The sequence below is a fragment of the Drosophila biarmipes genome, chromosome 2R, assembly GCF_025231255.1.
Source record: "Drosophila biarmipes strain raj3 chromosome 2R, RU_DBia_V1.1, whole genome shotgun sequence".
NCBI lineage: Eukaryota > Metazoa > Arthropoda > Insecta > Diptera > Drosophilidae > Drosophila > Drosophila biarmipes.
In genome coordinates this window covers 13,251,036-13,274,166 of record NC_066615.1, presented here as the reverse complement: position 1 = coordinate 13,274,166, position 23,131 = coordinate 13,251,036, and the positions used below count along the sequence as shown (strand labels likewise).

General features: G+C 43.9%; 2 protein-coding genes across 2 annotated transcripts; one reads left to right on the top strand and one right to left on the bottom strand.

The window, feature by feature from the left end:
* Nucleotides 1-1,952: 1,952 nt before the first annotated feature.
* On the bottom strand, nt 1,953-18,129 carry LOC108030428 (D-beta-hydroxybutyrate dehydrogenase, mitochondrial). Its single transcript, XM_017103315.3, has 7 exons — nt 17,901-18,129; nt 15,282-15,527; nt 3,683-3,889; nt 3,452-3,605; nt 3,133-3,389; nt 2,560-2,661; nt 1,953-2,453 (listed from the first exon to the last, which is right to left on the bottom strand). Exons 1-7 carry the CDS (start codon nt 17,922-17,924, stop codon nt 2,277-2,279), a joined length of 1,167 nt encoding a protein of 388 aa, XP_016958804.1. The 5' UTR covers nt 17,925-18,129; the 3' UTR covers nt 1,953-2,276.
* A 1,716-nt stretch (nt 18,130-19,845) lies between these two features.
* Nucleotides 19,846-20,470, top strand: LOC108029968 (selenoprotein H). The gene has a single exon (XM_017102473.3). The coding sequence runs from the start codon at nt 19,960-19,962 to the stop codon at nt 20,392-20,394; it is 435 nt and encodes a 144-aa protein (XP_016957962.1). The 5' UTR covers nt 19,846-19,959; the 3' UTR covers nt 20,395-20,470.
* Nucleotides 20,471-23,131: the final 2,661 nt, after the last annotated feature.

The following is a 23,131-nucleotide window of genomic DNA, read 5'->3' as shown; positions in this document are numbered from 1 at the left end:
TGCGGGCAGTTTTCACTTTCAAGGATGAGCAACTTTGGCAAAAGTAATCCCTCTTTTTGGTTTGATGTGGAAAATGTGAAAAGCACGCACATCAATTTTTAATTGAGTCAGAGGTAGTACCCTAGGCGTTTCCTAATATTTTAGCTTACTGAACAGGTCTGGCTCTCAAATGAAGTTCTATTAATCTGATAAATTAGGTGCTGAAAAGGGAATCTATCTTAGGAGGAGCTGCATTCAGGAGCCGTAGTTCCTATGATTGAAAGATACATTTTAATTATACGAAGAGCCTTAGCTGACCGTTCAGGTCAGTGCTTAGCAGCACTTTTCAGACTTCTTTGCCATTTTAAACCTCTGCTTCCATTGAAAGCTTTCTCCTAGAGGGAAGCAAATCTGTAGAGTGAAACATGGTAAACATAGTTGCCTCATCGTCCGCCGGCCATTTAGAGTTGCTTTCCATGCCAAAGTTCCGGCCTGTGAGCATAAAATATGCTCTGCCATCCCTGCCAGGCGTCGAAGTTTAAATGCAAATGGCACAATGGAAGCGCAGAACCATCGCTCGTATCGGAAGCCTTGGCCGGACCTCTGGGCATCCTTCGCCCGGCATTCCGCACCCAGAATGCGGCAAATTTTTAATGCGGATAATTTGTGGACTGGCGACAAGAGCGCAGGATGTGTTACACATGGCTGCGTAAGGTGTAATATGTTCCATTGAAAACGTATGTATTCGATGTGCGAGGGTAGAAAAACACCGGTAAAGCTGACAGATAAAGGTAAACCCAGGGAATGCCAGCCAATGCGGAAAGCATTGGTCAAAGTTGCTTGCCCTTGGCTGGCAAAATACATGGCAGCTGAGTATTTTTAGCTAACCGACTCATTTCCCATGCAACTTTTTTGTTTATACCCCCTCCTTTCCCGTGAAAAGTTCGAATGTGCCACCTGGGGGTGTGGATATACAGGTGAGTGTGGGTACTTCTGCCAGTTGCGGCTTACGGCAGATTTATGCTCCAGTTATGCACTTCTTGGTGTTTCTTACAGCAGTTCTAACAGCTCATTGCGCGGCCTGGGAATATCCACCACCTGAGCTCCTGCCGCCAAGAGTCCTTGGCTTGTCATTGTTGCTCGGAATCAAACGCATTAAAAATTTATTGAATTTATTTTTACGAGTGCTCCGCCGTCTTCCCCGACAGCCATGTCAACCAAGTTGACTCCTGCTTTCCTCTCCTGCCACTGCACTTAAGCTTAGTTTACCGGGTGGCCGGTGGAAGGAGGTTTCGAGGAGGCCTTGCTTATGCAGCTGGATGTCTCACAAATAGCTCCGTAAAATGCACTGGCAGTTTTAAGCCGGGGCACTCGGCAAATGTCAATCAAAAGCAATTAACAGGATTCGAAAAATTAAGGAAATGAATGTGGGTAGGGGAGGTACCCAAATAAAGACATTGAGAAAGCCGAGATTATACATCATCAAAAGGTATACCGGTTCCGTAGTTGTACTATGTTTATTTTAAAAACTTTAAACCAAAATATGAAAAAAATTCAGTGAGATTTCGTTTCAATTACAATTTTTTTTTTTGTTTTTAGGTAGTTTGGAGTAGTTATGTCTCGTCGTTATCCTATTATTATTTCTCTTTTCCGATTTGAGAGCATTTTTGTAAAAGAAAATCCAAGAAATGGTAATTAATGCTAAATGGTAAACCATCTCCACTGCTAAGCATGCTTGGAAAAATGTGATACGAAGTAAAATGTCATTCGGTAGCTATTGTTTCCATAAAATTGTATTTATTTCTTTCCTTTTCATTGTTTGCTATACAATGTGGTAATTTAAAAATTAACATCATTAATGAATAAGGAACTGTATATAACTTTCAATAGAGAAACATATTGCCAAGCAATTCTCAGAAAATTTCATCTCCTTTAATTCTGCATTTTGTGATGTGAAAGCGACACACTCAGAGTTCTTTTGTTTCCATTTCATTTTATTCATCGTTATACAATTCGTTCTAGCAACTAAAGAAAATAATATTATGCAGGCACCCACAGAGACGCCTCCGTGAAGAGAAAATGATGGGAATAATCGAGAGAAGGACGTAAATGCTCATCGACTGGCGGAGCTCTTCGAACAGTGCTCCTGGCAACAGTTTCCTCCTTTTTGGATGTCCTTCCTTCACGCGCACCAAGTAGCAATGGGATGGTGGATTTCGGGGAAAATCATAAATGAATAACAATTTCCGAATAACAATATCAGGCCGTTTCGGTGGACAGGGGTGGGGGCGGTTCGGTCAGTAGACGAACTTCTTCTGCTCGCCGTAAATGGACTCGTAGAGGGAGGGGGCCAGGTGCTCGGCCAGGAAGATCTGCAGCCTCTCGTTGGCCGTCACCGGGGTGTAGCGGGCCATGGGGAAGGTCCTGGTCACGGCATCGATGAGGACGCGCAGCGTGGGCTGGATATCGGCCGCCTGGAAGGGTAGCGAGAATGGAAATGGGGATGACCATGGAAGAAAGTACGGATTAAACCCTCGTTAGCCACCGGACACACGTCTCCAGGGGGGAGGGCACTCTTACCTGGCGCGAATACTTCTCCACCGACGTCATGGCCGCCTCGTAGTAATCCTCGCCGTAGGTCTTCTTCTGTTCCGAGGAAAGCTGGTTCCACATTTGCTTGGCCTGCGGAAAATATGCCAGGGGAGAGGTGGAAAGATGCCAGGTTAATGAGTTCCCAGCAAACTGTTTTAGCAGTCCCCGTTGCCCGGGAATAGTTATTGTATCGTAAAAAACTAAAAGCATGAAATGGCTGTGCCACGGAGAGAAAAACCCCAAGTTTCTAGGTAAGTTTATGAAACCACTTTGAAATTTAGATCGCTTTATGCGGTGCTTGAAAAAAGTCGTTCCTGTCTTTGGTTAACAAAGAAGTAACAATTAAATTTGAGTTCTATGATTAATTTTGAGGAATTATGTTATAGGAAAAGGATTTCTTCTAAAAGTGATTACTATATAATTACTATATGATTACTATATAATACCACTAAGTTTTATCATTTCAATATTAAAGAATCCCATAAGCTACAATATTTTTTACAGTGCAGACCATTAGTTGCTGCATATTAGTGCAATGCCGCCACTAGCTTCTTTTCTCACCTGGTCACGCAGCTCGGTCTCGTTCAGCCAGCCATTGCCGGGGGCGAACTCGCCGGCAGCCACCACGGACACATCCACTCCACGGGTGCGCATCTCCTGGCGCAGACAGGCGGCGAAGCAGTCCACGGCCGCCTGGGTGGCGCATTGGATACCCCGGACGGGAGACGGGACTCGGTTCAGGCCGGAGGTCAGGAAGACCACGCGACCGTGGGCACGGCGGACCAGGGGCAGGAAGACCTGAGTGAGGCGGGCGGAACCTGCGAGGTTTGAAGGCGTTATTTTAGTCCCAAGCCCTGGAACAGTACACGCCCGAACTTACCCAAAAGGTTGAGGTCCAAGCTCTTGCGAAGCACGGCGAATGGAATCCACTCAAGCTCGCCCAAAGCTACCCAATGGGCGCAGTGCACCACAGACCACAATCCTTCGGCGCCATGGGGCAAGTGCTGCGACACATAGCGGGCAGCTTCCAAAATCTATGGATAGCGGATAGTTAAAGGATAACGGTTGCGAACTCGGCTAAAAGCCCAGGACCTGCCCCGTGTAAACTTACGGTCTTATCCGAGGTGACGTCCAGATGCAGCAGCTTCATGCGTCCCGAGGTCTCCTCCTTGAGAATCTTGGCCTCGTCCGAGTCCTCGATGGGCGTGTTGAAGCCGGCGTAAACGGTGAAGCCCAGGTCGTCCAGTTTCTTGGCCAGGTACCAGGCCAGCGGGGCCTCGCAGCCGGTGATTAGGACACCCTTGCCCGAGGCGGATACCTGTGGATACACAGAGGGAAAAGGTCCGACTCATAAGTAAACTTTTAAAATATTGTGTTCATTTACGTTTTAATGGAAGTGTAAGGAGGGGAAAATATATATTGGATTCGAGATTAAGAATCATGATATTTGATACCTATTTTATAATCTGTTGGTGAGGTTTTGTTACTTTTAAGGTAAGTAAATATATAAATAGGATATTGGAAATGGTAATAATTTTTTATAGTTTCCATTTTAGTCACTTTATCCACAAATATTTACTGGTGTGTATTTTTATTTAAAAATCTGTATAATTATATTGTTTGTATCCCACTTATACTCGTATTTTGGGTTACCAAAGTGCATGGCCTGAGGTGACCGAATTGATGCTGGGCTTTTTACTCTTGAGCCAATTAATGTTCGATAATTATAACGCCAATTAGTAGACAATCGAGCGGTGGCTACTTGTTTGTGTTTCTGCTGGAGTATCAAGTTTTCGCCGCTCACTCGAGGGTTTCGTGTCAGATGTTTGACCTTTGGCCCAGCCGAAATGACGTCTGTGGGCTTTAAGTTCGGCCACTTAAAAGTCGTGTCACAAACTGGGCTTAGACGGCCGCCAGTGGGCAACTTTGTGAAAAGCGATTAAAGAGGCTCCCCCTCTGAGGACGGCTTGCTTTCGATTTCAAAGCGAAAGTCCGACGAGGAGCATCCCATCCGTGTGGGATGGGGTGTGTGCGTTTGCAGGATGGCTGTCACAGATATTTGTTTAAGTTCATCACAGCTTGAGACGCTAATGATGATGGAAAGTTGAAGTGGGCGAGCAGGAAGACGTGTGCTCTGTAGGACTTCCGCTTTAGACACGCGCTCCAGTCCCTTTCCCCCCACTCGTACCACATCTTGTGATGCCGTCTCCTGGAATCTGTGGGCAGGACGGTCTCCTTTTGAGGGGTGGATAGTGTCATATCCATCATGGCTTCCACCATTAACCAATATAGTGCGCCCCGATTCTAGTGGTCGGCTCCAGTGTGCGTCAATCGGTTTCCAGAAATGCGGAGCTGGAGTACCGTCTACTCATTGTTCGGGCTATTAAACTGTTATAAAGTGCTCGTAAAATTGTGGAAAGAAAGAGAAGCGGGCCAGGACGGGTGTATTATTATTGGCCGTGCTGTTGACACCCATTAAGACTGGCCGACATTTTATTGTGGCCATAAGTGTTTGGCTTATCGAAATCTGTTGGCCGTTGTTGGGCGTTAATAAAAACACAAACACTCGCCGAGGGGACTTTCGGTGGCTCTGTTTTGGTTTGCCAATGCCCAGGCAACCACCCAACCACCCACCCACCCAGTGAATCCTGTCTTAGTTTTTTGAAAGTTATGTTCCTACGGTTTTTACGCGAATCTACTTCAGATACAGTGCTGCGTACTGCTGCAAACTTTGGGTCAACTTTTGCGCTAAAAATGCGAGGAGCATTCTTCGTCCTTAGTTTCCTATGCTGCCACCCCAATTTATTGTGGTTCAGCATAAATTACTTTAAACTTTGCTGCAACTAAAAACGGCAGCTGACTTAACGGAATTGAGCAATTAAAATGCAGCAAAAAGCCGGAGTGAAGGAAAATGGCAAGGAAAAAAGCCAGGCAAACTAAATGTTTAGAGTCAATTAAAGTGCATTGGGGGAAACCAGAAACGGTGGCAGCTCTGCTCGGGAAATCCGATGAAGGATCCAGGCATTGGGTTTCCCAAGAATACTTACTAAGAAAGGCGAAGAAACTGCTGGATTTTCGAACTTTCAAGTCATCAAAGCAGTTATAACTTTGCCAAGGCAAACATTTAATTATCGCCCGCTTAATTACTTGCCTTACTTTTGACCTTTTCGAAGCGGGGTTGTTCAATTAAAAGTTTCACTTCTATGGGCATTCAGCTAAATAATATATTGAAGGAATTTGTGTATAACAAATAAATCACAAGGGATAAACAAATAAGTATGTTTGGCAAGGGTTTTCAATAAAACATTGTTTCCTGTTAAAATTCAGAATTGTTATGTTCAGTATTAAGCAGAGACTTTAATTAAATCTATATCATAAGTTAAATTAATATAAGAATTTATAAAATAAAATGACGTTACATATTTTAAGTCATGTTAAAAGTCAGATCTTATTTTACTAAAAAAATAAATGAGACTTGAGTGCTTTATCAGAAATCTACATATAGGTTCAATCAATACTCTATTTTATAAAACAAATTTAGGTATCTTAAACGTTTCCTTACCCATTTTAAATCATGTTAAAATTCATATCGTACATTTTACCAACTGATCCTTGAGTATACTATCAGATATCTATCCCAGCATAAGCAATGCCGGGATTTTGAGCTCTCGGTGGCTGGCTAACGTGTTTGCTCAGAAGGCCATTAGCCCATTCACCCCACTTTTAACCTTTTTTCTCACTTCTGATGTGTCTCTTTAACAGCTCCTCTTGGCAGTGGCGAAAGTGCGAAACAATGAGCCCGAAAAAAGAGGAGATTTCGACAGTGCAGTGAGTACGTGCAAGGCATGAAACAGCCGTCCCCTTGACGCAACCGACTGCCTCTTGCCACCTGCCACTTGCCACTTGCCACTCGCCTCCTGCCCGTTTTGCCACCTCTTCCGCTCTTCCACTCTTCCACTCTCCCACCTTGCCACCATCTGACATCGCACCTCTGGGCGGTCATGTCGGCTATGCGATGGCACACGATGGCTTGCGGTTTTTATAAAACGATCCCGAAATAGAACCCAAGTTGCATGCACCCCGAAATAGCGCACGGCAGCAGTCTGAGGTCGGGGCTTGGGGTGCATGTCAGACATTCCCTTTAACTGAGCACTTGGCTCTCGGAAATGCATGCCGGGCATTGGAAGCGAGTAAGTCAATAAGGAGGCAGGTTAGCCGTCCCCATGCCCAAACCCACTCTGCACTTCAGCAATTTAAATGCATCCTTTATTGCATTTTAATTGCGGGCAACGGGAAGTGCAAGATTTATTCGCTGGCCAGGAGCAGCAGGTGCTATCTGCGGTTGTGAGCCAGCCGAAAAACGGAGCTTTTAGCTCGCACTTTTAGCCACAAAGTTGATAAATGGACGCTGGGCACGCGATTCGCTGCTCCTGCAGCTGCTTTCGGCGGACTCATTACCTCCGGCTCGCGTACACCGCGGCGTATGCGTAATCCTTATGTAATGCATTATGCTGGGCATAGCCCAAGGGCTTTAGCCTAAGATATATATTGACTCTATTTCATAGAGAATCCCCAGTGCTATCAAGTAATGTGTGTGTGGGGGGGAAAGTGGAGAAAGTGTTGGCGAAACACTTTTCTCCACTTTCTCTACCACTGCCTCTGCCTCTGCCATGGCACGTGTTTCGGCGTGGGCGAGGTGAAAGTTATGAGTGTAAAATGTAAACAACAATAAGGAGGAGTCCAGCTCATGAACCTGCCAACATGTGCCTTCATTTGCGTGAATAAATTTATGGCTGTCCAGGGGTGCAAACTACACCGCTTCCTATTTCGAGGAAAATGCGGAAACGTGGGCATTGGCATGAACTGCGTAAAAGTTGTGAAAATATGTTGACCGGAAGCGAGGCACCAGAACAAAATCAATACTTTCCTATTTAACAGAAGCATTTAGGTGTTGGTTGACAGGCTTAGACCTCCAGATGATTTATAATAGATTGTGATTATCTTTCAGGGATAAAACTTTTAGTTTTTCTTTAAAAGATGTTTCAGAACTTTCGATATAAATCTGTGTTAAATATGTTGATCTTCTAGATACAATATTTCTTATATATTATTTACTTGCTTTCTTTTTTTTCTAATGCCGTTTTTGAACTTTTTTTAAATTCTAATAAAATAATTTCATTGGACAAAAGTATTCGAAGAATTTGAGATAAAAATGTGTTTAAAATCTTTATCTTCTGGATACAATAATTTTTATCTGTTAAGTTGTCTATATTTGTTTGGTTTCTTTGTTTTTAAAAGACGTTAAGAAACTTTTTTAAAATTCAATTACAAAAATGTCAAAGGACAAAAATATGCACTAAAGTATATATAAAGTAAGAAATTAATATCCCTAATTGATATCCCCTAGAAATCTATTAAATATCCTTTATTCTTTTGGTCTTTTTTAGACATTTTTCTTGGGAACCTGATAAAAAATAGTTAATTAAATGTTTCTTCTGCGTTCCACAACTTTTATTTTGGCTTGGGTGATATTTCCCCAGTCCAGCGCTCCCTACTAATAGAAAAACTTTGACTGTCCAGCCATAAACCGAATAAATAACCAGGAAGTGAAATAATAAAGCAGTTTTATTATGGCGTTTCCTGGGCGGAATTAGTGTTCGCCATAAATAAGATGAGTATCGAAGTAAACAGATTTGATTCCCTGCCCGGAAAGCATTGAACCCGTTCGATGCCGGACAACGGGCCGGGCTAACGCTCGCTTATCGGTGGTGCTCAGGCCCGGTTTTATTATCTTATTTGTTTCCCCCACGCCGGCCTCGTTATCCTTGCAGACGCATAAACCTCTCGAGAAAACGGGGCACGCTTGACCGCTCGAGAGGCCCCCAATAAATCTACATAAGCGAAATGGTGCAATGTCCCTGGTTCGGGGGAGTCGGGAGTTAAGTGAAAAATGGCAAACAAACCGCATACAAATTGTCCTCGCTGTGTCGCCATTCCAGCCAGGATACTGGGCGGTGGTGTCCTTTGAGGGTCTCCTTTGTGAGGCGACGAAATGTGGCCAAAAGAAGAGAAAGCAGGCGAATGCGAAACAAAGAGAGGCACGCACACGCATGCACGCATATTAAATCAGTGGCTAAAAATAGACATCGCATAAAATACGGCCGAAAGAGAGGGAAAGTGGTGGAGAAAGTGGGCCCGCTGCTGGTCCCCGCAAAAATATAAATTAACTAAAAAACGCGGCGGGTAAATATAAATGACAGCCAAGACAAACGGAACGCGGGCGGCGGGCGGGCGCCAAAAGTCATTGAACGTATTAAGCTGTAATAAATTAATTAACCGGAAAGTTAAAAACCATTTCTGTGTTTTGCTTTCCCGCACACACTCACCGGTACACAACCGATACACGCACGTGTACTGCCGCGTATCCTGGTGGCGTGTGGCAGGACCTCGGCCAACTTCACGCCACCAGGATACGCGGACGACAACGGCGGCATTAAAGGCTTTTCGCATTGCGCATACCACGCGTTGTACCAACGTTGGCGGAGACCTAGGCCAATTTGCAGCTTGTTTCTCTTATTCCACTGTATCTGCTGTATCTGTGAGTGTGATGGAGAGAGCGGAAGTGGCAGCCTGGGTGTGGGGGTGAGTGTGCCAGTGTGTGTGTGTGGGGCAGGCAACACGCAAAGCTTTGACTTTGTGCCAAGCCAGCCATTATGGCAGCTCAGCCTGTTAGCCAACATCTCTCGGCGGGTGTTTAAACGAAGGATTAGGCCCACACCCAGCCCCTCCTGTCCCTGGAAATTTATCTGCATTTAAATTCCCATTGTATCCGGTCGAAAAATGATGCCCCTGGCAATGGATGTTAATTAAAAGTAGTGTAACAAGGCTCTGGCATAGGAAATCCGAGAAAAACAGAGATTTCCAGTGAACGGACTGGGGGAGTGCCCATGGACAGGAGTTCCCCGGTAAACTAAGGTACTGGACAAACCAGAGTAATTGACGGTGAAAAGTAAATAGGATTAAATAGCGGGCAAAATGAAAAAGATTTAAATGGTTTCCTGCAATTTTAGCAACAATTCTTTTAGGAAAATCACTTCAATAAGATTAGAATAGTTTCAGGTCACTAGCTGTTTTATTTTTTGAGTTTTTAAATCGAATTTGAACTCCAAAAATGTAACTGTTTTTAGGTTTATTCAAATTGCAGTTTGAACTCGCTTTAAGTCAAGAACTAACCTCATACTGTTTAAATCTTATTTAATACATACAAAATTAAATAAACTGTATCCAAGTCGTATTAAAAATAATATATAATGATATGTTCGATTTGATATCATATGATAATATGACAAATCTTTTTGAAGGTAAAAATCTGAAAATAACTGTGTTTTTGCCGATACTACTCTCCTCATTTGTTTCGAGATGAAATTGCGCAGGTTTTGTTTTTAGGTGACTAAAACATTTACTTAATACTTCTGATAACAAAAGCAAAGATACGAAAATATAACAAGAGAATAACTGAGTGAATTTACTTCAACTTTAGTTCTAGTTTTATGTATCCACACTTTTAGCTTAGTAGACATGAGTAAAAGAGAAGGTATTTTTGAAATACCTAATGAATAGAACAACCGAGACACATGAAATATGTATCTAGGCACATCGCACCTGAGTGCTGGCAAAGGCTGCAGCAGGAGAGCGGAGTCAAGGTGTGGGGAATGTGAAATGAACTGGCTGCCAATCGTGCGGCTGCTTACCCACAAATTGCCCACATTTGGCGACCTCTGACCTTTGGCTGCCGGAGCATGATGTGCGATGCGAGCTGGATGCACGGCTGCCTTGTATGCAATTGGTTTTTAATTTAACTAAAGTGCGCAGCGCAGCACGGCAGAGGGTGAACTGTCCAGGGGGGGCGGTGGCGATGGGAGTTGTCAAGGCGATTTAATAGCGTGCAATTCTAAGAAACGCATGTCCCATTTCCCAGCGCTCAGCTCGCAGTTCACAGTTCGCAGTTAGAAGTTCGCAGTTCCCATCTGCCGTGTCCTTCATTTTCCAGCCATTGTCAGGCCGGGCACGCCATTGCCATTTCTGAATGTCCTCAGTGTAGCTGTGTGTATGTGTCGGCGAGGGTGTCCTGTTGTGCGTGTGTGAATCAACAGGCCACGCGCGACACCATAAAACCGAAACAGAGAACGGAGAACGGAGGAGTATGTGTATCTGCCGGATACAAAGGCCAGCGAAGCGGGGTAACCAATGGGTAAAAACAAGCGAACGAAACTTCGCACATAATGAGTTTTTATGGGCTGCTTGCGAGCATGGGAGCATGGGAGCACGGGAGCCTGGGAGAGCGCCGAGAACCGCCCTTTATATAGCCTTCAGTTGTCCTGGGCCTTGGGCCCGGGGACCCCAGTTTCCTTCTCCACCACCATCATGATCATCATCATCGCCCCCATGACCGTTCCCTAATTGCGACTGCACTGGCTCCCGTTGACAAACAGTTCTTTCGGCATTTTTTTCATCCTGCCTGGCACACAACACACAAATCAGCGTAAAATTTGTCTACGCCCAAAGTTTTATGGAGCTGTAACTGCGACAAAGTGTTCTGCAGCCCGGGAACTACGGAAGCCGTTCCTTTCGGAGCAAAAACCCAGGGAGCTAAGTAGACGGTTTACTGGGTAATAAACAGTGCAAAATACCAGGACATTGTTACAGATGCACTGCGAAATCACTAGCCCGCCAGATGCCATCTGCGCACTGAGAAAACTTTTTGAAGTTACAAAGTTTGTACTTTATATGGAGAGTGGAATATTAGGAATTCATGGGGGAATCGTCCGATAAAAGCTTTTTAATATTTAAGGAAAAGGAATATCTTTGGTGTTTTACCGTTTAATATATGCCCCTTCGATGGATATAAATTAAAAACATTTTTTTAAAGAGTCGCAAAAAATAAAATTTAATGAATCTTATCTTAAATCTTCTTAACTCGTATTTAATATTAATTTTTGGTTAAAATACCATTTTGTAGAAAACAAATAATAATTTGGTCATGGTTTCTTACGAAAAAATGATAAGGAGTACCTTTGAATGGTAAACTCTTCTTATAATAAGGTAGCTTTTCTACTATGAATTATGTTGCGAAGATTGAATTACTGCTGCTCTCAAGAGCTTATGGATATCAAAGTGCAACACAAAAAAAAGATATAAGTATTTTGACTATTTGTTTCCGCTCAGTGCCTTAGATTCCTGGAAAACTTCTAGATTTTCCGCAGGAGTGGTGGGATCATGATTACGGCGCAACCGAAAACCGAGTGGATCAACTGCGGATTCACCTGGCTCAGGTGGCCAGTTATGTAACCTTCTCCGGTGAAAAAACTCAAGATCCCTGCGTATTCAATTACATTTGAAAGTCAGATGTGGCCAGGGGAATGGGGAGAGTGAGGTGTGAGAAACGGGGGCGTGTTGCAGTGGGCGTTGCTGATGTGGAGCAACTGCTCATTAGCGTGGCTCACACGAAGCTATTAATTCAATTATTTACACTGTTTCTGGCAGCTGACAAGCCCCGCACCCATTTCCATCGACCATCTCGTGTGTTCTTCCGGGAAACTGTTGCTCGTCGCCCGAGGAAATTTCCCAGACCCACAGACCCGAAAGGCCCGGGGGAATGGGTTGGAAGGGGGAATGGCTATGTGGATGGGGCACGGCTATGAGGATGGGTAAAAGCGGGTTGCGGACATAATTATGCACATTAAGCTGAGTGTTATTTGCGTTGCGAAGGGCAGAGGCAGCCGAATCGATTCGAAACTGCAATGCAGTTGGCCCCCGAGAAGCTGCAATTTAGGTGAGAATAATATGGGGATTTATGGAGGCGTGGCCGGCCTGGGTGAGCATTTCATTAGCTGCGCATTTACATTTCATTGCACCCAATTTGTGCTGTCGCGTCAACAGTTGCCACCGCCTCCGCGCTGGAGTTCCCATCCCTAATCCCCGACCCCAATCCCAATCCCCTCGAATGAATCCCCACGAAATGTGTGCGTGCGTGTAATTTAATTCGACGGTCGTGCCATAAAAATGAAATGCACAACGTGATGTGCAAGGACAAGCAGTCACTTTCAGGCTGGGATGTGTCCACATCCACAGGTCCACGCATGTTGCAAATAGAGTATCTTTATCTACTTCGCACATGTAAAAGCTGATGCGAAAGGCCGGCCGACATCGGAAATCGGGTTAATAGTCGAGGCCTGGCCGGGCCGAAAAGCTAATCAAAGGCAAGGACACTCGGAGCCGTTTCCTTTTTCTTGTTTCGGCCCTCAAAGGGGAGTGTTGGGAGTGCTCTGTCTCAAGTTCTGTTGCCGAGGCTAAAAATAGATACGCAGGCTTTTTGTTCAAGGACGTTGTCAATGTTGTTATGCAAATATCCGACGAATGTCGCGAGTTCCAAAGTTTCTTGTTAAGTGGGACACTACTAGTGGTTTTGGCTCTAAGATTTGTTAGCATTTTGGAATCAAAAACTAACAGAATGAGAGAAGAAATAGTTTTGGTCTGTTAAAGGATTTTATAAATACAAATAATAGCTCTGAATTACAACTAAGTAAGTAATTCCACTGGTTTTGTAATATATCAGCTAAACAGAGAAACAAAATCATATGAAATGATGATCATTTGCATGAATTTAAGTATTGATTATACCTAGATAGGGGCAAAAACCCCTTTGGAATATTGGCCAATTTGTCTTTGCTTTGATAAAATTAATCCTAATGTTTTTTTCCTTGTGCAGAAGCTACAATTTAAATTTAAATAAAACTGTCACTTATTAGCATAGAGCCCAGGACAAAATAATTCAGATAAACATGATTAAACATTTAAAAATAGAAAAATATCCAAATAAAATACCCATAGATAATCAGCGAACTTGCAAGCAAGTAAGATAAATATGATTAATAATTTAAAAATAGAAAAAATATCTAAATAAAGTACCCTTGGATAATCAGCTAATTTGCTTTCTGTGTCCGCGATTTTCTGGACATCCACTAAGAGTTTTTCCCTGTTTCCATGGAAGTCACAACCTTGTCCTTGACAAATCCTTGGTAAAACGAGACAGCTGAGTGCTGCCACCGCACCGGCATTCGGCCAGGACTCCAGTGCAGTCGGAGCTGCATCTGCTGGTGCTGTTGCTGTTAATTATCCCGACGTGCTTATTACCTTAATGTCGGGTTGCGAATCGCGTTGAGTGCAGCAGGCCACAAGCAGGCTGCAATTGCCAGGACAATGCCATCCGAGCGATACGGATGCGATATGACCGGGCACCGGACGACGGCTACGTGCCACGAATGGCGGCACCGGAGCCCGGAGCCCGGAACCCGGAACCCGTGACTCTTATCCTCCTGTAATTGCCAGCCAGCAAATGGCCAATGTCATTCCTGAGGCCCGACTCCACCCCTCCTCCCTTCGCCAAGGAAAGCTAATTAAAGTGCACGCAAATTTGAATTATCCTCCGACTTTGTCGAGGCCATAATCATGAATGTGCATCGAAGCAAATGGTGTGAAATCGAGAGATAACTCCATCCGATTCCGTGGCATTGCGTATACGCAATGTGGTAATTTACGCGGGTAATCCTAGGAGATAAAGGAGAGTAATCCTGTGGATGGCTCTAATGAACCAAGGAAGTATTTTACCCGAGCTCCTTAATAGTTTAATCGAACAAGGAGCGGATAAGCAGGATGTTCAAATGGAGCCCGCAAGGCTTTGGAAATTTAATATTAAAACTTAGGAAGCAATAAAATAGAGCGTAGAAGATGATTGTGTACATATTATAAGGATGAAGTTTTGTGGATAGAAAATGTATTCAAATTATGCAGGTTAAAAAAAAAGTGGTGTACTATTTTATTTAGTTTGTTTAAATTTCAAAATCAAAAAAGGAGGTTAAAGCATTTTAATATGTATACAGTTAAAATTGATAACTACTTATATATGCAAAGACTGACATAAACTATTAGTCTATTTTAAGGTCATAATTTAAAATGATTGAGTATTTAAAGAACCCCCAAATTGCTAGAAAGTTAAAAAGCATCTTGAAATGACTAACCATTTACCAGATGGCCCCTTCCACTGCCAAAGCCCCCGAATTTTGGTTGGTCTCAAGTGAATCAGGACTCCGCATTTTTCCTACTTGCTGCTTGAATTTATATTCATTACCAAGCCCTTTTCTTTCAGCAAGTTTTGCTCGGGTTTTCCCCTTTAAGGACTGGAGTCCCCCCACCGACTGCTTATTTATTTGTTTTCATTTTCATTTTCCCGGCTGGCTGCCAGGCTGGCAGGCAGTAAGCTCTGAAATACCAAACGCAGGCAAATCCGCAGCCAAATCCATAGTCGAGTCAAGGGTTTCCTCTGGTCTGAGCCTAAGTTGACGACGTGCCTGCCGCAGGAACCCCCAACTCCAGCCCACTTTGATTTTCTGGTGGCTCGACTATTTTTAGTGCCACTGATTTGTTTTGCCTAGCATGCGAGACCCTCCGTCGACACTTGTGGTTTTGGCTTGGCACTTGCACGGGCCAAAACGGAAGAGGAAAAAGAATACCAGTCCCAATCCCAATCCCGATCCCAGTCCGAACTGAACCTATGACCGCCCATGGCTCTGAAACCGAAACCCGAAAGCCATATGCGGTTTTCGCCTCAGGATTCCGGATTAAGACGTCTGCTTTTGGGGCACAGGACTTACCTTGACGAAGTGGTAGAAGAGCACGGCTCCCACGGTGGCCAGGGCGAACCAGACGAACACGGCGAAGGTCGAGATGCTGGAGATGTCCAGGGCGTGGAACAGGTAGGAGGTCACGATGGCCGCCCCCTGGCAGAAGAGGAAGGGCATGAACAGCCGCTCGAAGATGTCCCAGGGAATCTCGTGCGACTTCTGGGGCAGGGCCGAGATCGAACCTCGGCGCAGCGAGGCGCGACGCGAGGCACGGCGCTAATGGGGGAAAGATACAGCCGCACAATTAGTCATATCTATTATATATGCCCGTTTAATCATTCATTTCATTTCAGCAAATTATCATTTCTGTTTCGGTGTATAAATAGCCACACAGAGGCATAGCCGGGCGAGATGTTTGTTTGGCAAATATTTAAACAATTGCGGGCAGGCGTTTGTTTGTGTTTTGATCGATAAACAAGGCGAATATGCAGATTATTGCACACACTTATTGTTTTTATTTCCAGGGGTGAAATAAGAAAGAAAATAAAATCAAAGATGTGCAGGTCATATAAATTTGAATATTTATCTATCAACGTTTTCTGCGCATTTTATTCTTATTTAACAAGAACTAATAAGTTCTTAAAATATAATTTTAAATATATATCAATCTAAATTTTCTGCACATTTATTTCTAATGTTAATAATTAACCTTCTCAGGCTAACTATTTCCTCATCCAAAAATTAGCTCCTCATCTCACAGAGACATGTGTGCCATTGAATATTTTCTTAAATGGGAATATTTATTTATCTTTATGTTCTACACATTTTATTTTTATTTATTAGGAGTCGGTAAATCCACTTCCACCATTTGCATTGCCAGAAATGAATTTTAAATCTTCATATATTTGTGAATTTATAATATTTACCCAAGTTGAACTATTTATTTATCATTTATCTAAATGTTCTACATATTTCATTCCATTTTAATAAATCCATTCATGTTAACTATTGGCTAGAAATTAATTTCTAAAATCCCAGAGATGTTCGAATGCCAATCGACAACATTTGATGCAAATCTTTTACGACATGGCATTCACTTAATTTATTGACTCAAGACTTCCGTGTTGTTAGGATATTCGGCCATTTCCCTTTGAAATCGATAGTGCTCCGGCATGCTGGCTCTGCTCAGTGTTCCCCTTGACTGGCTGATGGAGCGAACAGGCACATATTTGCCGACAATACATCATCGGCTATTTCATTAGAGCTAACCAAGTGCAACCACAGGATCTGGACGGCCACAAGCACTTACATATGCTGCATTTATCGGCCCTAGCCCACACTCACACTCTGACATTGACGTATAGCAATTACACATGACGTGCACAATACTCTCGAAAAATAGGAAAAGCGAGTGGGAAATGGGAAATGGTGGACGGAATGTAGGGCGGAATGGTATGGAAAGTGGCTTTGCCGGCCCCTTTTGGCCACTGGCCATAAATCAACGACAGTGCGAAATAATCAAATGGTGGCATCTGCATAAATACAGAAGCCAATTGATTTATTCGGCCTGAAAATAAACCAATTCCATTTCGGTTACTTGGCCTCTTCTCGCCTTTTGCCCCGCCGGAATTGTAAAATCGCCTCTATCGCATCTATTTATACCACCTCGTGCTGCTTGGCATATCAAGAGGAAAGCGTCGATGTCGTTTGGGATTGCTTTCGTCATCCGGCGACCTTGCCACCGATTCTGGGATTTGGTTAGCCCACATTTCTATGTGACAAATGCCGCACGCTGTAAGTGCCTTTGCCTCACGATGGCCGAAAGCCGACCGCGACAATTTCGAACCGATCTTTATCTCCGGCATGTATCCATATGTGCATATCTGCCGGTTCAGATATACTTATGCGAACGCTCCTCACGATTTATGTACTTAATGGGGTCGCTCAGCTGCCAAGAAATCAGTATCCGGCGAATACTTATTGGTCTCTATTCGGTTTGTCTCCTAGCTTATTTTTATTATTAATAAAGATATGGACATGTATTTTTAGATGATGCGGTCGAATCAAATGGAATGGAAAATTCTGGCATTGCAAAAACATTTGCCCCGGACCAACGAAAAAGATGTATTTCAGAGATACATTTTTGTGTCCCTCTGGAATGTCCATAACAGCCTGCCTCAATGTCTTGATTTTTATTCTGGTAATTGCATCATAATTTAGCCATACTAAAACAGTTTAAGTTGCACTTTATGGCAGGCAGACGGTGGCATGGCTGACATGTCTCTGGCGGAACACTTAAGTTTTCATCTTGCAAATTTCTAGTGGCTCATGCACGTACGTTGACCCACTTGGATCGTGGCCATTAAGTGAATTTTTGTAATTAATTTGGCGGCCCGCACTGAGCACCGCATGACTTCCTGGCTGTCTTTTAGCCCTTGCCCCATACCGCATATCGAGAAGAAGAACCTCTTCTGCGGCCAAAATGGGCGTGGCTGGCGTGGCTGGAGCTGGAATTTGTGTATTGGCATTTCTGGGTTAAGCTAACTGGGCTAAGTGTGGCTAGGTATACACAGCGCGGCGACAATAAATTTGGCCTGGGTAAACACGGGCGCACAAATGGCTTTTGGCCGCAGGGTGGATTTCACTTACCATATTGTTATCGAAGACCTGCATGAGGGAAGCTGCTCGTAGCTGGCTTGGCTATAAAAAATGATTCCCGAGATCTCCTGGCACGCACACTCACTTTCCCAGTTCCGGAGGTTCTGGTTGGGCTAGTACTTGGTATTATCGAATGTATCTGTGTTTCTGTTTTTCCGTTGGGCGGTACGCTTTTCGGGGCCCCTGGCCTGGGCGCTCTGAGACACGACGTGGCACTAAGCGGTACGATCGAGCGCCGCCGAAAAAGTTCGCTCGCCAAACGCCGCCGACGGCGCTGTCGACGCCGACGTCTGTTGTATTTCAAAATCGCTGCAGCGAATATGTCGTTTTGATTTTTTAAAAATATATCTGAAGTATGTGCAGACATGCGTGTGCGAGATACATATTCTCCGCTACTCAGATAAATAAATATATTTAAATTTGTTGCTCTTGGCGGCGCTGCCCCACTGCCGCAGCATCGATGATTATTTTTCCACAGATACTCGAATCTCAGATACAGATACGTTTGCCGTTCTAGGGGTTCTAGGTTCGCCGCTCTGCTGAACTGTATTTTTTGGTTCATTTGAATATTGCCTTAAAAACGTCCCTGCCTTAAATACACAGCTTATGCGCATAAATATGTGCGGCAAAAAACGACGCCTTTTTTAACCCCGCCGCTTGATTTTGAATTTGTTTTTCAGTGTTTTTTGGGCTGACCCACTGTGACGTCACTTTTGTTGTTTACATTGTGTTGTTGTTAATTTGCAAATTGCATTTTTAGTTTTTTATTAAAACGGCCAGATCTGGCTGCTTTTTGTATGCTTTCATTTCTGGGCTGTTGGTGAGCCGATGCTGGGAAAATTGGAAAATTGCATAAATAAACCAGGAGGGCGGGGGAACTGCGGTGTGTGGGCAGCTGTGGCAAAAAATCATTCAACTTTAGCCGCAAGCAATGGCGAAATAAAATGCAATAAATGACTATTTGCAATCTCGCTCAGACAAACGAATAAAAAGAGGCAAATAAACGAGTGTTGCACTGTCTGTTTACATTCCAAAATACAAATTTAAATGATTCCAATTAAAAATACAAAATTATCCCACGAGTGCTTGCTCGGGCTTAATGTGGGTCAACTTTATATCCTTATGCGAGAGTTGCTTAAAAAAGCAATTAAAATTATTGTTATTGTCGAATTTTATTACAGGTTGTATTTTCGGTAAGAATAAAATGAATTGATAAATCTAATTTTATTTTACAATAATCTATAATGTAATGTAATAATGAAAACAAAGTGAATTTAGTTAGTTTTTTCAACCAAGGTTACAATTAACGTTGGAATAAAATCCTACTTAGTATAAAAACCCCCATAAGGACATCTAAAAGTCGACATTAGGATTGTATTTTTATATAAATTTTTTGCTAAATACTCTCCTTTTTTATGTTTTTATTTTATTGTTTATGCATGTTTGTGTCCGACAATATATTATTGTTATGCATAGAATTTGTTGAGTAGCTGTTCTGCATGAATATAGACAGTGCCATAAATTGACGTCTATATTGGAGCTCTGCGGACAGCGTGGCTACATATATGTCCGAATCTATATATAAGCTTGAGAATAAAGAAAAATATTTACCGCCGGAGCCGATGGAGGCATTTGCCTGTGCATCTACTCGATTTGGTTTTATCTTTTTAATTTTTTTCAAATGCGGCTGCGTTGTCAGTCAATGTAGCCAAATTAACAACCGAATGTTTGTTGCACGGTTTGTTCATGTGCGTGTCCCCAAAAGCTGTTCGTTCTCTCAGATTGTCATGCATTTTAAAAATAGGAAAGTAAAAATATTCTGGACAGCGCTGCGCACTTTGAAAATACTAAATAAGATTTATGGTTCGCTGTACTCTTTTCACAAGATCTTAAAGAGACCAAAAGGCAATCAATCAAAACAATTATGAATTAAAGCATTGCCAATACTCGAAACACAATTGGCTTTGGAAACAGAAAAAAAAATGTTTGGAATATCGGAAATGAATATATTTTAAAACTCTATATTTCGTCTGACCACTAGTAAGGGAAAATGGCACCCAAGGGACCGGGCAAAAAGAAGAAGGAAGTGGACTGGGCCGACGATGAGCACTTCTCCAAGGAGCGCTCCATGATCTACATAGAGCACACCTACGAGTGCCCCATTTTCCAGACCAAGGCCGACGAGTGTGGAGCATTTCTGCAGCAGAGGATTCCGGAGCGCAAGTTCCAGCTGGTGAAGAACAAGTATGGACGCCAGGTGCCCCGGGAAGGAGCCTTCGAGATAGGCTTCTCGCAGAACGCCCGCACCTCGGTGCACCTTCTCTGGTCTGGCCTGGACAAGGGACCGCCGCGGCGAGACAAGTTCCCCCTGGACTATGAGTCACTCGTTCCCGATGTCAACAGGATACTCAAGAAGTTCTACCCCGACAAGGCAGTGGGCGTGGTCGACGAAGACGAGGACGAAGCGAGGGAAGAGGACATGTAAACACACTTATTTTCTCTAAATTATAAAGTATTTACCATAACAATGGCAAATATAAGGCGTGAAAAGTAAACAAAATGAGCCAGAAACCTGTTGGGGCAACTTTAAGACGTCATCCACCCACACGCCGAGATGCTCGGCGATTAGTTGGCTTTTGTGTGCCGAATATTGCTGTCATTGTTGTTTTCCCCGGCAACTGACGTCCTGCCATCACCATTTGACAGCTCTTTTCAAAAGTTAAATGCTTAAATCGACCAGAATAATTAACCGAATACAATACTCGCACATCAGCAGTCCCGCTCCCAGTCACACGATATATTCAGTATGCCCCGGGGACATTAGCGACGTCCCATTGTCTGCCAGAGAAATCAGAGCGGCCGGAGGGATCGGGGGATGTGGTGGATCTAGTGGATGTGTAGTGACACTATCTCGTTCGCTCGGTGTTGACACAACAAATGCCCGAAACACAATTTCAATGCACACAATAGAAAAACTATAATCCAAACAATTTAAATTGAGAGCTGCATCTGAAACAATATATTTTGTGGAGGATATCTAAGCCCTTTTCGGAATACTCTAATAATTTCGGTTTTAGGCCAGCGACCGCCACACGTACAGTGTACAACAGCGGCTGGCCCAGACTCAACTTCCAGCTTCTCCATAAAAGGAATCAATTGTTTTAAATCTATTTCATTGGCTCTAAGGCAACTAAGTTCAGAAATCATTCATTATCAAATGTATTTCCTAGGAGCATTTTGTTTCCATGTACAACAAGCATGACTTATACACTCCTGAATAAAATAGAGAAAAAATACATTTGCCCGAGTATTTTAAATATTTCCTCTGGTATTTGTTTGGTGCTTCAAGCCAACCCTTTGCCAGAGTATCGCCCCCAAATAGAGAGCACCAAAGTCCACATTCATTGCGGACGTATTTGAAAATTGCAATGTGGCAGCAGCACAATGGGCAGCAAGCTGGGGAAGTGCCTGGAAATAAATAAATTGGGGAAAACCAAAATAACATCGACTGAGGGCATCCGAACTTTCCACAGTTTCCCAGAGAGTGGCGAGGGGAAAAGCCAACAAGTCGTGAAAATCCAAACCCAATTACATTGTGGGCCAACAGCAATGACAATAACAAATAACAGGCTGCGGGGGAAGGGGCATGTGGCTGCCTCCAGCTGGCCCTTGGGGCTAATACAATTCCAGCACTAAAACAACCAGGCCAGCGGGAAAAGTTGCAGCGAAAACAAAGGGATTTGGTATCCGTCAGATGATTATGTGTGTGCAAATGCGAAGCTACGGCCAGAGCTTTGCCTTCTCCAGAGCCCGAGCTCCGCAGTCCGGATCAACATGCAAATTACTCCGGTCTGCAGATGGTTTTTTGATTGACTGTTATCGTGGCTGACTTCCAGCCATGTTTTCCACCGAGTAGTGCCAGGGCTAATTTGAATATTACGCATACGTCATGTTCAGCCAGAAACTACAGGGCGCTTTTGGCTTTTTGGCTTGACCGCAGACAAAGGCGCAAGTGAAAGAGCCAACTTTCGGAATATTTAGCAACATCCGTGGCCCGGCACATCATTAATATTAATATAAAGGCTGTAAAAAATGGCGGGCAGACAGCGGCCAAAAATAACAGAAAAAGATACAGTTTTCGGCGGCATTCCGATGATTTCAACAGATTTTATGCGACCGGCACATAGAGATGTCAGCGCAGCGCATTTTCGTGTCACCATTCATTTTGGGGGAAATGGGTTAATGTCCAGCCCAGAGAAAGGCCATGGCTGTGGATGTGGATGTGGATAGCTCCTTCACCGGAGGTGGAAGTGGATCTTGGAGCAGGCAGCTGCCTGCATGTGTCAGCTGTCGCTGGGCTATCGAAGGGGAAACCACACGCCAAGGACAAGCCAGAACGACTGCCAAGAGCCGAGTGAGAAGGGCTTTAATGGAAACAGACCGCAACATTTTGCATTGGAGTGTGTGCGAGCCGCACCGAATCCCGGCCAAAAGTGGAGCGGTGGAGTGGGTGCTGGCCCGTTGGCCCGCTGGCCAAAACCCGTTTGGCAGCCCGGTCCGATTCTGATGTAAAAATAATCCACGCAGGCAAATGCCAGCGTTAGTGCTACAAACAAACTGAGATGTGTTATTTTTGAATTACAATCCCCGGGGCCGGGAGATCCAGCTCCTCCGTGTTTCCGGCTCGTGACTCTTACTCGAGTCCGATTCAGGGCACGTTCGCTGTCGTAAATATCTATGTATCTATCCAATATACAGTATACAATCTGCAATATCCGATATCACATACCGCCCACCCCTTGGTGCTGCAACAAATTGCACTTGGTTTTAAGGGTCATTTATTCTGCGCCGATGCGAAGGCGAATGGCAAATGCCAGAAGCTGCCATTTTAGGCTTTGGCATTTGTTTTATCGCGCCTAGGCGAGGTCGTGTGTGCGAACTTGGCTCTTAACTTGGTGAAATCCCCTTTTAATGAGCCAGCCAGCTATTGGATTGGCCTTCGGCTGATTGCACGCTTAACTGGCCTGCAGATTGCATTTGTCGCACCTTAATTAACCAGTCGCGGATGCGAGGAAAGGTCAGGCATCATCAGCCTCCTCCCGACCTTTGACCTATGCCTTTCCCCGTGGGAACCCCGTTTTATTTACATGCGTGGCCGTCATAAAAGGTTCGGTTCTGCCCACTTTCAGCCGCCAGGATGATGACTTCTTTGGACCAACAAG